The 15514-nt window shown below is 32.7% G+C and overlaps 2 protein-coding genes across 3 annotated transcripts in view; one reads left to right on the top strand and one right to left on the bottom strand.

Moving 5' to 3' along the window:
- The window catches only part of LOC147076407 (uncharacterized), a 493316-nt gene that overhangs the window by 54121 nt on the left and 423681 nt on the right, over nucleotides 1-15514 (bottom strand). The window lies entirely within an intron of this gene.
- LOC147076436 (uncharacterized) lies at nucleotides 8690-13992 on the top strand. The gene is made up of 4 exons (XM_085940265.1): nucleotides 8690-8988; nucleotides 11351-11503; nucleotides 12055-12150; nucleotides 12584-13992. The coding sequence occupies exons 1-4, from the start codon at nucleotides 8845-8847 to the stop codon at nucleotides 12608-12610; spliced, it is 420 nt and encodes a 139-aa protein (XP_085796391.1). The 5' UTR covers nucleotides 8690-8844; the 3' UTR covers nucleotides 12611-13992.

Here is a 15514-nt window from a genome sequence, read left to right as displayed (position 1 = left end):
TCCATTTTAAGTTGTAGGTAGCTGTTAGGCATACACTCTTGATCTAATCGCACTTCAAAGATATATGTAACCTTACCTTGTGAGATTCAAACCCTTAATCTCTACTTCATTGCGGAGTTAAATACAATTGTAGTGTCTATTATATATATTTTCAACTTTGCAATAATAACAAGACATACTTCAGACTTGTATAGTGTTTATTACATATTATTTTCAATATCAGAATTAAATAATAAGACAGACTTCAGTTGTTTACAATAAATATATTTCTTATGTTCATAAATTCACAATAATAATCAATAGTAACCAACATACGACAGAATAAGACGTTTCCTTCAATTACGTATCAATTACATACAACCTATTACAAAAAACAACCGATATCGATCAATGTGAATGATTGAAAATGATAATCTAGAATAGACATCCCTCGAATAAACAATGGGAAACAAATTATTTACAGTCAAACGATAACATAAAAATCTTGTCCTTCAATTACATACAACCTGTTACTAAAGACGACAAATGTGAATGATTGAAAATGATAATCTAGGATACACATCCCTCGAACAATGGGAAACAAATTATTTACAGTCTAACGATAACATAAAAATTGTGTCCTTCAATTACATACAACCTGTTACTAAAGACGACCAATGTGAATGATTGAAAATGATAATCTAGGATACACATCCCTCGAACAATTGGAAACAAATTATTTACAGTCTAACGATAACATAAAAATTTTATCCTTCAATTACATACAACTTATTACTAAAGACGACCAATGTGAATGATTGAAAATGATAATCTAGGATACACATCCCTCGAACAATGGGAAACAAATTATTTACAGTCTAACGATAACATAAAAATTTTGTCCTTCAATTACATACAACTTATTACTAAAGACGACCAATGTGAATGATTGAAAATGATAATCTAGGATACACATCCCTCGAACAATCGGAAACAAATTATTTACAGTCTAACGATAACATAAAAACTTATAATAATTTAATACTACACAACTAAAAACTTTTTAATGCTATTAATCGACTAAAAGCGCACGGGTTGCCAATTTTGGCCTTCCTCTTTGTCTTTTTTTTCCGATGGGGATTTTTTTTGCAGCTGGTGGAGGTTTCGCATATTTTAGGCGTATAGCCAAACCAATTAAATGTTTGCAAACATACTCTTTAAAATATGTTGGGCAAGTGCATCTCCCATTCATCCAATCTTCCCCAATGGGCACTTCGACGACCCACACCTTAAATGCCATTTTCCGGAACTCTTCGAATGTTGTCCATAACATCTCAGTAACACCAGAAATCTCTTCTGATGTCGCCTGTGTCGCTCCAGCCGACGGACAGAAATACTGGACAATATCCTGCGATGAAGATTTTATTGTGACTCTAATGTCCGATTTTGCCCATTGGTATGCGTCAGTCCAGTGTTTTAGCCCAATTGTTGTGTTGGAGTGGAATATTTTTGTTCCCAGAAAATAGTCTTTCGACCATTTTTCGGTTGTCTGAAGGCTCAATTCAAGAAATCGCGCTACAGGCAACCTTTCTCGGAAAGTTTCTTCTCGTTTGATGTTTAAATTGAATGCCTCCAATGCATTGTTAGTGGATGGAGTTCGCTCAGCAAAGCCTTCGTACCAATTCTGGTGCGTTGTCAGCCATTGCGAATTAATATAGGTAACAAAATTTATTTGACCCATATCATTCCACTTCTTTGTGAAGAGCGGCACTGCACTTTCAAATATTTTCTTCGAAGTCGCCAACTGCAGCGTGTCTATATCTGCCATCACCTCCACCCTATATCGTGTATCAACCAAGGACTCAACTTTTTTCAGAGTATTTCTGCGCATGTGGGCCCAACACATTATCTGCAATTTATTAGAACCAAAAACGTCTCTAAACGCATTGCGTATAGCACTCGACGCATCTGATACGAGATAATTCGGGTCAATCACTTCATTAACATTACCCACACCAGTGACCAGGGCTTGGAAAATAAATTTAAAATCCGCCGTTTGCTCATGAGAGCAGACTGCCATGCCAGTGACATTAAAGTGCCGATCGGAATCCGTGCACCCTACTATCAAGACAGGCATGCCTTCCCACACTAATTTATATGTGGCATCCGCATGGATATTTTTTGCTAGAATCGCATTTTTCAAAAGGCGATTCGTCGATATGTATACACCAAATTCAGATGAATCATCTGCACCGGCATATTTTATCCGATGTGCGACAACGTACGCCGAATCCTCGCATTCCGGTATTGTTGAATGATCCAAACACCACTGTTCTAGTTCTCCAAGACTGATTTGACTTGGTCCATAGAGATCCTTTTTTAATCGTACCAGGTAATTTGCTAACTGTGTTTTCTTTAGATGGAATCCTTTTTCCATAAGTATCTGCATCATTCGTTTAGGCTTTACTTTTAAATCAAATAGAGCTTTAACTTCCAATTTGACGTCATCCGACAACCTTACAGGGGCCAACTCTTCAGCATTATCATGTGAATGGGGATCAGTTGTTTTAAATAGATAGACATCATCACTTTTGCAGTCAAAAAATAAATAAATTGCAGCATCACATTGCTGAGCCCTTTTTTTAACTGCCTTACAGCGGAAATATATTTTTGTTCCTTGGTTAGTTTTATTCCTGTAGTGGAAGCTCCAAATACTCTCTTCTTTTACTGAGTTCTCAGCATCTTCCTTTGATTTATACACTGTCGCCATCTCCCAAGTTCTCTCCCTTTTTCTTCTTCGATTAACACTGTTGAATGCCGGATTCAAGGCGAAATCTTCTAAGAGTCATCGGACACATACATCTCCAAGTACGCTTCCATTCTTGAAGGTGTACAAACTGAAAATAAAAGAAAAAAATAATAATATTAGGTATGTCTCAATGTATCAAATTTTGATGAATATGTCAGAAACTTACATAAATTTAAAAAAAAACATTACTATCATACGTGACGATGGTGATGTAGCGATAGTTTGGTTCTGAGACTTTTAAATACCCACTAAGTAAAGCAACACTGTACATTTTTCTTTACTAAATGTCATGCATGAGCTTTCCTACCATCACTTGAGCTCATGTGATATGATAAAAGTATGTTTCTGGCGTATTGACATGTAAACATGGCGGGTATTTACATGGCTAAAAATCACCATATAGGTGTGCATTGTAATGTTTGTATCATTACGAAAACAGTTTACTATAAGAAATTCTTTACATCAAGTAGTAGGTGTGTGATTTTCACACATTTTAGAGGTAGGCCACCACAAAATTTTTGTAATCAGCTGTCAGGTCTCATCAAAAAAGGCATTTAAAACAAACAAACACAAACTACAGAGATTATTTAGTTTTTTTAAGTGTATGTATATTATTTGTACTTCCCTATACCATTATGAATATTCGATTCTCAGTATAAAATTAAATTAGGTGCAGTAATTGCATTATAAACGGCACATACGTGCTACATTCCTTCAGTTAATGGGATAACGACAAAAGAGAGTGAAAGACAACACATTAGTGGCGATCACATTCACTTAAAACATCCATCGGGCAATTATGGAACAATAGTGGAAAATAAAGGAACATTATTTTGTAGCGTAAGTTTGCTATACTGTGGTATTAATTGATATAAGAATCAAAATTAATTGTACATACCTCTTTGTAGTAGACAATGCTTCGATTGGTGCTCGATTTAGTACCGCACTCAACTTGCCACGTGCTTGAATATGAAATATATTGCCACGTGATATTATGTAGTATATCTAAGTATTTTACTCAGCAATCAAAATAATTGACAACACGACACGTCGCTAGCAGGATTGTAAAAGGAAAGAAAGAATTTGAAATCGAAAGGAGTGCGTAGGACAAAAACGGTTAGCTTGTAAACAAACAGTGTCGCCAGGCTATTGAAAATTCTCGTTGGATTTCAAACATGTTGATATTTTACTCTCCGAGTTGTCAGAATTCGTCCGTCAATCACTACGTAAATTCGATTTGTCGTTAATACGCAATCATTCGGAACGAAAAAAAAATGTTATTGTTTTAAAATAAATATTGATTAATTTGTTAATTCAAACATTAGAAAATGAGAGATTTATCAATTATTTTATTTATTTGTATTTATGAAATTCATAAAAGAAAACATTTGTTTTGTTTTTATTGTTATATTATTTTATGCAAGTCTACATATTATAAAATGAATAACACAAAATTTTAGGATTATCGGAAGACATTCCGATAATCGCAACATTTGACTTTTGACAGCTCGACTTTTTTATTCGTTCGTTGATCAGTATCAGAGCATAGACAAATCGGACGATATATTGTCCTCAGACTTTTGGCTCGCCAATGGAGCGCTGGCAATAAATTTCATGGTCTTGTATTACATACTATAATAAATTGACAATATTAAATTACTATCTGATTCTGCATTTACACTAATAGTAAAAATAATAATATACATATATAAATAATTAATATACTTAGATACTTAAATTAGTAATTTTAAAAGACGTCAAAAAAAACATTTTTTGTAGTGATGAGTCCAAAACATGTGAAATTGTAAAAAATCCACGAACCCTAACTAATTAATTTAGCATACAATTTTAATTAAGTTAAATTTAATATCATACTATCAATTATTGTTGTTCCCAAACTGAGATTAATTTTTTTTATAAAATTAGACAATACTTTGTTATAAAAATGTAGGTACTTAGTTTAAAAAAATTATTAATATGATTTCTGTAATATTTGTAGTACCTACCTAGATTACCTATATTTTTGATCAATTATTAATTTAATCTTTGAGGTTATTCACATTTGTTGTATGAAATGTCTATCTAGATCTTTTTTCTGCACTTGTGCGACTTCTTAGTTGATCTTCTTTTAATAATAATGTAATCATAAATAGTTTGTTCTTACCGATATTCATGAATGCATAGACTAATATACTTTATATGCGATAATGGTAACCCTAAAATGCCGTACGCCCCATTGAATGTTTTTTACTTTTCATGCTATCAAAATAATAATGGATGTTGGTTTTATCTATTGGCCCATGTCATTTAAATAATGATCATTTATTTTTACTACTGATTTTTTAATATTATTTCTTGCTGTACGAATATTTTACATTCAACGTTAAAACTGGCGGGCTTATACCGATACTTTGAATTAAATACTTACCATTCATTTAAAATTCTGACAGTTGTTATTTAAAAACTTTTCAAAATTGTCTATTAATACTTGCTTCAAAAATGCACGCCTTAAAAATTGTCCTCGTATAATAACCGATATAAGTCGTTACTTCAGTGAAACGGCAAATAATTTTCAACTATTTATAGTCGCGACGAAATTTTGGACTCGCTGGCAATCGGAGAGCGTACGTCGAGGTGTGAATACGTCAATTTGTTTCGTGATGGCGACGGGGGTATTTATTCTTAAATCGAATAAAGATGACTAAAAACGTTACCATTTACTTGAAAAAGAAAAGACCTTGATGTTAGAATCATTACAGAAAGAAAGATCACTTAGGTTTGTTTGTAACTGTTATAAAGAATTTATTAAAGATTGAAAATTTTTAAATTGTGAAATCGATTGTTTAGGCAAGGTATAATAGATTTTTAAAAAACTAGCCAAACTATAATTGAAGTAGGGAGCAAAATGATGTTAACGCGCGTGTTTGAACATGTAGGTACCGTTAAAAAAAAATCGGTTAGGTACATGTTCAAATACGCGCGTTAATATCATTTTACTCCCTTCTTCAATTAGGTATAGTTTGTCAATTTATGGCTATGGCCGTATGTTGTAGTTTAACCTCTGGGGAATGCCAAAAGAAATGGCGTTTTTCAAAAAAATACGACCTTATTCTTAGGTCATTAATTATTATAAAGCAATCATTATTCGTAGGATGTTTATCACACTTGAATGGTCAAAGACATAGCTTATAATTAGTATCTTTAGAATTATCTTCAAATGTGTTAATCTTGCCCATTTTTTGAATAATAAAATGCCTAATTCTTGTCAAATTCGGAACCACAGAGATTATTAATATATTTTTTTATCGTAAATATTTCACTATAATAATGTCGATTTAAATTATACTGATGGTTTTATAAATGCGTTTTAAAATTAATAAATGTAAAAAATATGAACACCACTGCACATTTATGTACTGAAATATGACTATATTATAAAACATAAGAGCGAGAGGTTTGAAAGAATACCTACTATTTTATGTAATAAAAATACCTTATGCAGTCATCAAATGTTTAAAATAAATATAACGGATAATAAGGCTTCAAAACTATATAAATCGATTATTTGCAACGTTTAAGGTATGACTAGGATCATGCTTTGAAAATAGAAAAAAAAACTCAATTTTGACCCATGCTGAGCACGTCTGCCCTTAAGGATTCCGTTTTTACGACTCTCTACTTTAACCGGTGCATGACCTCTGTGTGTTCTTTTTCATCAACAATAATTATCGTGGTATCATCTGAGAATGTTATTTTCCCGGATTAAAACATTGTTTGTAATGTTTTGATAGGTATAGTAATAGGTAGGTAGGTACCTACACGCTTATCTGTAAAAAATATGCTTTATTAGGAATCCGATTTTCGGTAGTGGCAATATTGTTCACAATTTATTAACGTTGTTTTGGATACAGTCGCCTTCCGCAGCGTTGCCATGTCTACTGAAATTTCAGTAGATCTACTGATATTTTTTGCCAATATACTGAATTTTTGATTTTTTTTCGAAATTCATGAAATCTACTGATATTTGGCTATTTCCCATATTTTTAAGTCAACGATGGTGAATTTATTAATAAAGTTGAAAAGATTTACGCACGCCTTTGTTGATTTGGATACACGCTTCTAAATTAACAAAGGATGCATTGTTACGCTACCCAATACCGGCATTTTAACCCACTGACATCATCATTGCTTAGAAAATAATAAATTAATACCTACCTATTATTATTTATTAATTACATTACGTAAAACGTCACACCATAACGTAACATGACTCAATAATCATTATATTTTAATGCTATGCTATGTGTGACCAGAAAAAATAAAATTTAATGGGGATGAACAATTGCATCATTGTTAAGTGATAATCTGATAAGAAGGAAACCGAAGAACAAGAGACATTATTCAAACATTTCAATCATTGTTAGTACAAAGGGTTTTTGTCCACAAATATTTTTTTTAGAACGCAAAAAAACTTTTTTCTTCTGGTTTCAAATATTTTTCTTATGCACGTAAGTTCGAATGAATGATACTTTTTGGATCCGGCTCAGGTACATAAAGTAAATTTGAACATTTAATTTGGTTAGGTATTAATTACTGAATAGCAATTTTAAATTTTAGGTCAGGTTTCTCAAGAACCTTTCAGCAAGTAAAGCTGAATGTACATAATTATATGATATAACAATTTATAAGTCTTCCGATTAGTGAGAGCGCCACATGCTGATTTTGATATATCATTCAATATTTTTTATACTGTGGTGAGCTTAGTACTAAATTCGAAAACCGGACAATTTATGGTGGCATATCTATAACTAAAACTTTCTCATGATATTTAGAATGAAAATAAAACTGAATAAAACATCGCGAATGGAGAGATTTCCTTTCTATAATCAGGAATTATTTTAATTACACCAAACAATGGGATCTCGAAACTCGAACAAGGAACAACTGGGTACCTACCTAGTACCTACTTTTTATAGTTTTGTTTTCATCAGATTGTTTAGAGTTTAGACAGTCGAAAATGGTTTCTACTGTGCCCTTAATTTTCATCAGTTTTATTCTAGCATTCTCCGATAGCAGCAGTTATAGCAATATTAAAATTATTAATACAAGTTTGTTAATATTGATACCTTTGAACTTCTTAAAATATTTTTCCTGATTCATTTGTTATTCAGAAAACATTTTAAATTGTCCTTAGTAGTAATCGTGAAACCAGTGATATAAAAATATCTAGGTGCCTACTTAAGTGTAGTGATAAATCGTATTATAAACTAACATTATTTTGTGTAGAAAACAATAATAACGAAAACAAACAATAAATAAAACAATAAATAGATGGTGATGAATAGTTTAATTATTGTTATTTTATTTCATAATTATTATTACAAGACCATAATATTCTAAAGTAGCATCAAGGTCGTTTGTTATCTGCACAAGGTGAGTTCTTTCCTTATTTTTAAATCATACCTATCTGATATACTTATTGCATTTTCTAAAATCTACTAATATTTGTGTTTTCCATTATTTGTGAGTAAATTCATGATTATGTTAATAGTAAACTTGACATGATTAATGCACTGAAATGAAATGAAATGCAATGAAAATTTGGAAAATAAGTTTGCAATGGAATATTTCTTGAAGCCCTCGCTAATTATTTTTGAACTTTCTGATTTTTTTCTAAAAAAAACGAGACGTTAATTACCTTACGCGGTATTTTACTCTAAAAAAACGAGACGTTAATTACTTTACGTGTAATTTTTTGAAAATCCAGAAAAGAATTGGTCATTCAATGAGTAGGTATTCAGAATCTGAAATCTACTGATATTTTGTCAAATCTACTGAATTTTTTTGTCACATTCTACTGAAATTTTAAATTTTGACTTGGCAACACTGGCCTTCCGTATCATACCAATTTAACTTGAGATGGTTGGTGGTTGCGGTACCTATTCTTCTGTCACTACTCACTGCCATATGGGTTGATGGTGGTGCTCCTGCCACGGTCACGGTTACCTAGTTCATAAATCATTGTGTCTGCGACAGAATTCACACGAATACACAAAATGGACGTCAAACGTGAACCAGACGATGTCAATCCTGATGAAGAAACACAGCAATGGTTCGACGTACCCATAATACACCTAAACGGTTCAGGACACACATTTATAAAACAAGAAAATATCGAGGATGCTGATTGCAGTTTTGAGGTTAGTTTTTCAAATCGATTTTGTTATATACTTACCTAATTTCTGTTAGTTTTGGCCAATAAAATAGACTTTAAAATCTTCCTGTATGACTAACGTGACCATTTATTTTTTCCCCCAAACCGGGACACCTAAAAAAACGTAGGTACTTATCCATTTTAGGCGCCTTACACTTTCATACATTACAATTGACAAGATAGTAATGTTTTTTCATGTCATATTAGGTCAATGGCATTAATATGGACGAATCATCTAGAAAATAAAATGACACTCACTTTGTGTCGGGTCTGCCGGATGGCGAAATTCATATTTTAATATCGGTATCCTACGCTCAAATGAACATTCTGCTTGCAAGCGGTCTGGCGACACCGCTGGGTCTGCCCATACAAAATTTCTGACTGTCAGGTTTCGACTCCACCGTTATTATTGTGTTACAAAATGCCAATGTGCCTAGTTAAAAATTGTAAAAAAATCTACTAAACACTCCAAGAAAGATGGGATATCACTTTGCATGTGTTAGTATTATTTATTATTTATAAAATGCCATTTTAAGATATTGATGAATGTTTATTCAATGCAATTGAATGACAGGAACCATTGGACAGTCAGTCGCCTGTGATTCGCTGGGCTCACTTGCGTCTCATCTCCGAGAAGTCGTAAGTAACCGAGAATCTGTTTCTAACGCAATGAGTCATGACACTAATACGCCATTACAATAAAGGTTATATTACTATAAATTCTCGAAGCTTGTATCGCATAATGGAAACGGATACGTCAATGGTCACGTGACATCTACCTATACATCTGTGAATGACTTTCATGCACAATTTCTCGTGCGCGCCGGGTATGAAGTGAGTCGTCCATTTAATATGTCATTGTATTAGGTACGTAATCTATTTTATTTATTCATTTGAAGATTATCGGTAGGTATGTTTGAGTTGGCGGATAGGTACAACGCTTGGGTCCCTACATATTTTTTAATAGTACATATTATTTTATTTTTTAATGAAAGTACACACAGGTATGAATACATGGAAATTTATCTGATGTTATATTTTTTCGAAAAACAAATTTAGTGTATCTGCGGGTCTATTCTTTACAAAAGGCGACTATCGACCGCTAACGTGCTAACGTGATAATGTGTTAGTATTTTTTACATACATTTTATATTGAAATATTATAATTGTAATTGTACTGTAATCAGTTAATCAGTCGAAACTGTCTCTCGCTCTCTCTCTATCGCTCATGCTCTAAATTTTAGCACAGGCAGGGGGCATGCCGTTAAAATATATCATTTATTGCAACAATTAATACCGGCTAATTATAATTGTTACAATACGTGTTATTAATTTGATACAAACATACCCTAGTTAGCGGTTTTTTGTATAGAATAGACCCGCTGGTGTTGATTTTAAAAACGAATGAAATTCTTGGCAGGATTTTTTCGAATTTCCTTTTGTAATTAGCATTGCTTTGAGGATATCTACTTTCAACTGTGTTTTTTCACTCGTCTACAACTTATTCATAAGAGAGAAGACCTTTTCTACTGATGCATTAGTGCCGGGCAGACATAAAATATATTCAATAATTATACGAAAATATTTGTGATCCAAATTATTGGCGCGAAAGTGTTTGAATAACTCCACCCAACGACTTTCGGTTGAAACATTCCCAGTGTTCCATTCAGACACTTTTTGCGGTTTAATGTAATTAGAAAAAAGTGAATACTCATTAAATATTTCTGTATCTTGGTCACAAGTCTCTTTCTTTTCGAAAACGGGACATTTTCGCGCCCCGAAGCTGTGTTCGGGGACACCGGGACACGCCGCCTGAAAACGGGACGTCTGGTCAAATTATGTATGACCCTTACCAAAAAGCTCTCTAGTTAAAAGTCACTGGTAACATCTTATTTCACCTCCCCCAGCATCGGGGAATAGGGCAAACACAAGTTAGCGTCACTTTCCTCAGTCCATCGCCAACCCTCGCGGCTCCCGCCATGCCAGACCTGCAGCACTTAGATCACTTTTGTAGCACTGATGCAGGTTAAGGGAGGGCCGGCCACAGCGACGGAACCCTTGTAGCTGTACCACAAGGGTACGAAGTGTCGCACTCTCTGGCGGCATCCGGAACACAATATGTCCCAACGAAGTATGTATATTTAATATTTAAAGGCTAAACCCCACTACCTACCCAGAAAGTTGTCGAACCGCCATTGGGCCTCTAGAAAGAGCCTGAAACGTCAACGAAAGAATGAAAGTGTATACGCAGTGGAAATCCAAGAATCTATTACGTTAAAAAACAAACTCACTCTCAAAAATTATATTTTAACTTATATCGATGTTAAGGTTGATAATTACAATTTTAGCGCCCTGCAACAATCCTCACTGATATAGGATTGAAGACTGATTGTCAACGACATGATATTAAGGAAGAGCTGATTGAAGACAAGATACCTCCAATTAATTATGGAGATTCTCACCCAGGATGTTCTAGATCAGCGTGGACAACAATCAGTCAGGTAGATTCATTTTACAGCGTTTTTCTTAAGTCGTATTCTTATTTGTCCGGTACAAATCTTGCAATCGATTTTTAACTAATTTCCCGATTAGCTAGACATTTGAAACTTTTAAAATATATCAGAACACGACGCCGATGCATTTTTAAATACTTTTAGCCATCTTTAAGTAAAATTGAATTCATTTTCAGTTCTGTTTTGTATGAAAAGTTATTTCGACACCATTATTGGTTGCCAGGGGTCTGGGGTCATAGCAACTAAATTATTAATATATACTTGCGTTACTATGGAAATCAATATGATATTTCTATTTTTTTGGCTAGTCAAGTCAAGTTTATACGATTCAACAGAAAATTTAAAAACGTACCTAAATAAAAAGTTATTTTTATCTTGTTAATATTTATAAATACGTTTCTTCTTTCTTCTCTCTCTCTCAAAGTCTTTTTTTGCATTCTACGATTTTAAATGTTGTGGTCAAGTAACATTGGTGTCATCACGCAACTGTTAAATGAAATAATTCTAGCTTATAATCTCTAATCTAATTTATTTTTCAGCCATTTGAGAGTAAGGACGAGTTTCCATCGCGATTCAATTGCGAAGAACCTCAACCCAGTTGCTCTTATTCATCAGAATATACACCAGATGATCAGGTATATTCAATTTATTATTATCATATATTATATGTCATGAATTATTTGTTTTGCATGAGAGAAAGACAGAGATAAGACATATAATACATACAATGTGCTTTGGCAGCACACACACAGTGTTCGCAATAAACATCTATTCTCGAAGCTTAGTATATGGTTGCTCTACCTTCGTAGTATCAAACAACATAATCCATAACCCAGCGTTTCTCAACCTTTACGATCTGCAAGATAACCTCTCCACCAGGGCTCTAAATGGACCGGAGCGCACCGGAGCGCCGTTCCGGTTCGTAAAATAGGCAAAATTATCATTCCGTCTCGTGGAAATATAATTTTACTGTTTGAGCTGGATAGGCCATATAACAAAAAAATCTAACACACTTATTTTTATAAAACGCACATAGAATTAGATAACTGCCAATGTTAATATTTTCAGAAAATGAACAAGCGCTCCGGTTCGTAAAATTTACCATTTCGAGCGCTGCTCTCCACCCAAGATAAAATAAATAAAATAGCTTCAAAATGTCTTAAGTTTATTATGTTTCAATGATAATTGAATGAATGAAGATCCCGTATTCATTGATAATAGAAATACTTCACAGCATAGTACACACTGTGGCCTGTCTACTTGGTGATCATTGGTAAAACCGTCTCTAAATTATTACAAGATAAATAGAACTTTTTATATACAACGTTTTTTTAATTTTCTGTTGAATCATATAAACTTGACTTGATTAGCTTAAATGATCAAAAAAAAATATACTTGATAGAAATAATACCTATTAAAATGTCATATTGATTTGCATAGTAACGCACGTATATATTAATATTAATAATTTAGTTGCTAGGACCCACATAGCAACCAATAATAGTTTTACTTTTTACGGATTTCTTCCGAAATAACTTTTCATACAAAACAGAATTAACTGAAAATGAAATCAATTCTAATTAAAGATGGCTAAAAGTATTAAAAAAGTGCATCGGCATCGTGTTCTGATATATTCTAAAAGTCTCAAATGTCTAGCTAGTCGGGAAGTTGGTTAAAAATCGATTGCAAGATTTGTACCGGACAAACAACCACCGGACAAATAAGAATACGAGCTAAGAAAAACGTTGTAAAATGCTTCGTTGTATTCATGTTTTACATTGTGTGTAGAATAAATTATAAGAACTTTAATATAAGCAGACTACTTTATTTATTTAAAAAAGACACATTGAGCACATAATTCAAGACGTTCACAACATGACATTTAGAATAAAAAGTACAAGTAAATCAACTATAGCAAAAACAAGGTAGAGACAAAACAAAGCAAAAATTAATAAGGGTAACAGAGACACAACGAAAACGTCGTCTCGAAAGAAATTATTAGTTTTGACCACTGTCAATTCTAAATGTATTCAATACCTACATTATTCTTGCCAGTATGTGTATTATAAATGCTGGTAAGAATATTGTTTTGACCCTTTGCTGCATAGTGTCGCAAATTTGCGACATTTCAAACTATTTCGATATAGCCAATGCCATCTGTGTAAATTATCAAATAATATCCTTTTTCGATGCGTAGAAAACTGTTTTATCATAAACATTCTACTTTACCGATTTTGTTTGGACATTTCAAGAAATAAAGCATTTCTGCATTATAGTCTCTGCATTTCTGCTTTGACAGTTGACGAATTCGTATGTACGCGAAAATCCGCATTTGTAAATAAATAAATTAAAATGTACAGAAGATTGAAATTGGTTGAATAAAGAATTTGGTTTTGTATTTTGTCATACTGAAATTTAATATTTTGTCGTAAGTCTGCAACACCACGCAGTAACATACAAAATTTAATAGAATTTTCGAAAAAGATTTTTCCTTTCATTCACAAGGCATTTTGACACCAAGAAAAAATTAAAATTAAAAAAAAAATCATGCAGTAAAGGGTTAATATTTCACAACCCACTAAATATACCAATCGACCCAAATTTGGGTCGCGACCCATATGTTAAGAAACGCTGCCATAACCCATGAGTATAGCGATTTCTTCTAATGTTTTCTTGATGATGGGGACTTTTTTTTTTTGTATTTTTTACATTTTTTTTATTGTGTAAGTAAAGTTTTAATTGTAGATTTTATTTTAGTTTATCACTGGGAGAATCGAAAATGCGAAGGTTGAGTGTCTCAAAACTTCATGGAGTATATCAGAGGTGTCCTATAATGACATTCAGGTTGACGAACCAGACATTAAAAAAAAAGTGGAAGATTATTGTGGAGATCCTGCTGATAAAAACACCATGCTAAATGATGAACGTAGTGTTTTTCAGTCTAATGCTACAAAATCTGAATTAGTAGCTATTATAAAATTAACAAAAAACTCATTTAATAAAGAAAATTTCGTTTGTGGTATTTGCTATAATATATTTACAACGTTAGCTGAATTATTACTCCATAAACCATTTCATAAAATAATGAAGAAACTCGCTAACTCTAGTGTAAAGACATTTAATTGTGATGAATGTAATTTCTCGTGTAAAAAAAGTTATGATTTGAAATTACACAAAATGACTCATTCTGGTGAAAAACCATTTAAGTGTGATGAATGCAGTTACTCATGCAGCAAACCAAGTTATATGAAATTACACAAAATGACCCACTCTGGCGAGAGGCGATTTACATGTGATGAGTGCAATTTTTCATGTATACAATCTGGTAATATGAAATTACACAAAATGAATCATTCTGGAGAAAAGCCGTTGAAATGTGACAAATGCAATTACACGTCCAAGTTTACTCGAGATTTTAGATTACATAAAATTAGTCATACTGGTGAAAAGCCATTTCATTGTGATGAATGTGTTTTTTCATGTCTAGCATATCGTACATTGCAGTCGCATAAATTAACAACACATACTGGTGAAATGCCATTTAAATGTCATGAGTGTAATTATTCATGCATACATGCTACTGGTATGAAATTACACAAAATGACTCATTCCGGTGAAAAACCATTTAAATGTGATCAATGTAATTTTTCTTGTATACAGTCATGTAGTATGAAATCACACAAAATGACTCATTCCGGCGAAAAGCCGTTTAAATGTGATGAGTGCGATTTTTCGAGTATAACGTCAGGTCATATGAAACAACACAAAATGACTCATTCTGGTGAAAAGAAATTTAAATGTGAAGAATGTATTTACTCGTCTAACTATTCTTGCAATGTGAGAAGGCATAAAATGACTCATTCTGCTAGTTAATTATTTAGTCATAACATAAATAAATAAATAAATAAATAATGCCAAAACGCAATAATAACGATTACAATGAGTGCATAATATTAATCAAGGACTGACTACATTTTCGTAGTATTCAATTCAATTCAA

This window comes from Rhyacophila brunnea, unplaced genomic scaffold (assembly GCF_057557595.1).
Source record: "Rhyacophila brunnea isolate RB1 unplaced genomic scaffold, BYU_Rbru_1.0 scaffold_13, whole genome shotgun sequence".
Classification (NCBI taxonomy): domain Eukaryota; kingdom Metazoa; phylum Arthropoda; class Insecta; order Trichoptera; family Rhyacophilidae; genus Rhyacophila; species Rhyacophila brunnea.
This window is presented reverse-complemented; position numbering and strand designations above follow the sequence as displayed.

Excerpts from the sequence above, each read along its gene's own strand:
- LOC147076436 (XM_085940265.1), top strand. The coding sequence starts at position 8,845 with ATGGACGTCAAACGTGAACCAGACGATGTCAATCCTGATGAAGAAACA. Across the intron at positions 11,504-12,054 it reads CGTGGACAACAATCAGTCAG|CCATTTGAGAGTAAGGACGA; the intron begins GTAGATTCATTT and ends TTTATTTTTCAG. Across the intron at positions 12,151-12,583 it reads AATATACACCAGATGATCAG|AAAATGAACAAGCGCTCCGG; the intron begins GTATATTCAATT and ends TAATATTTTCAG.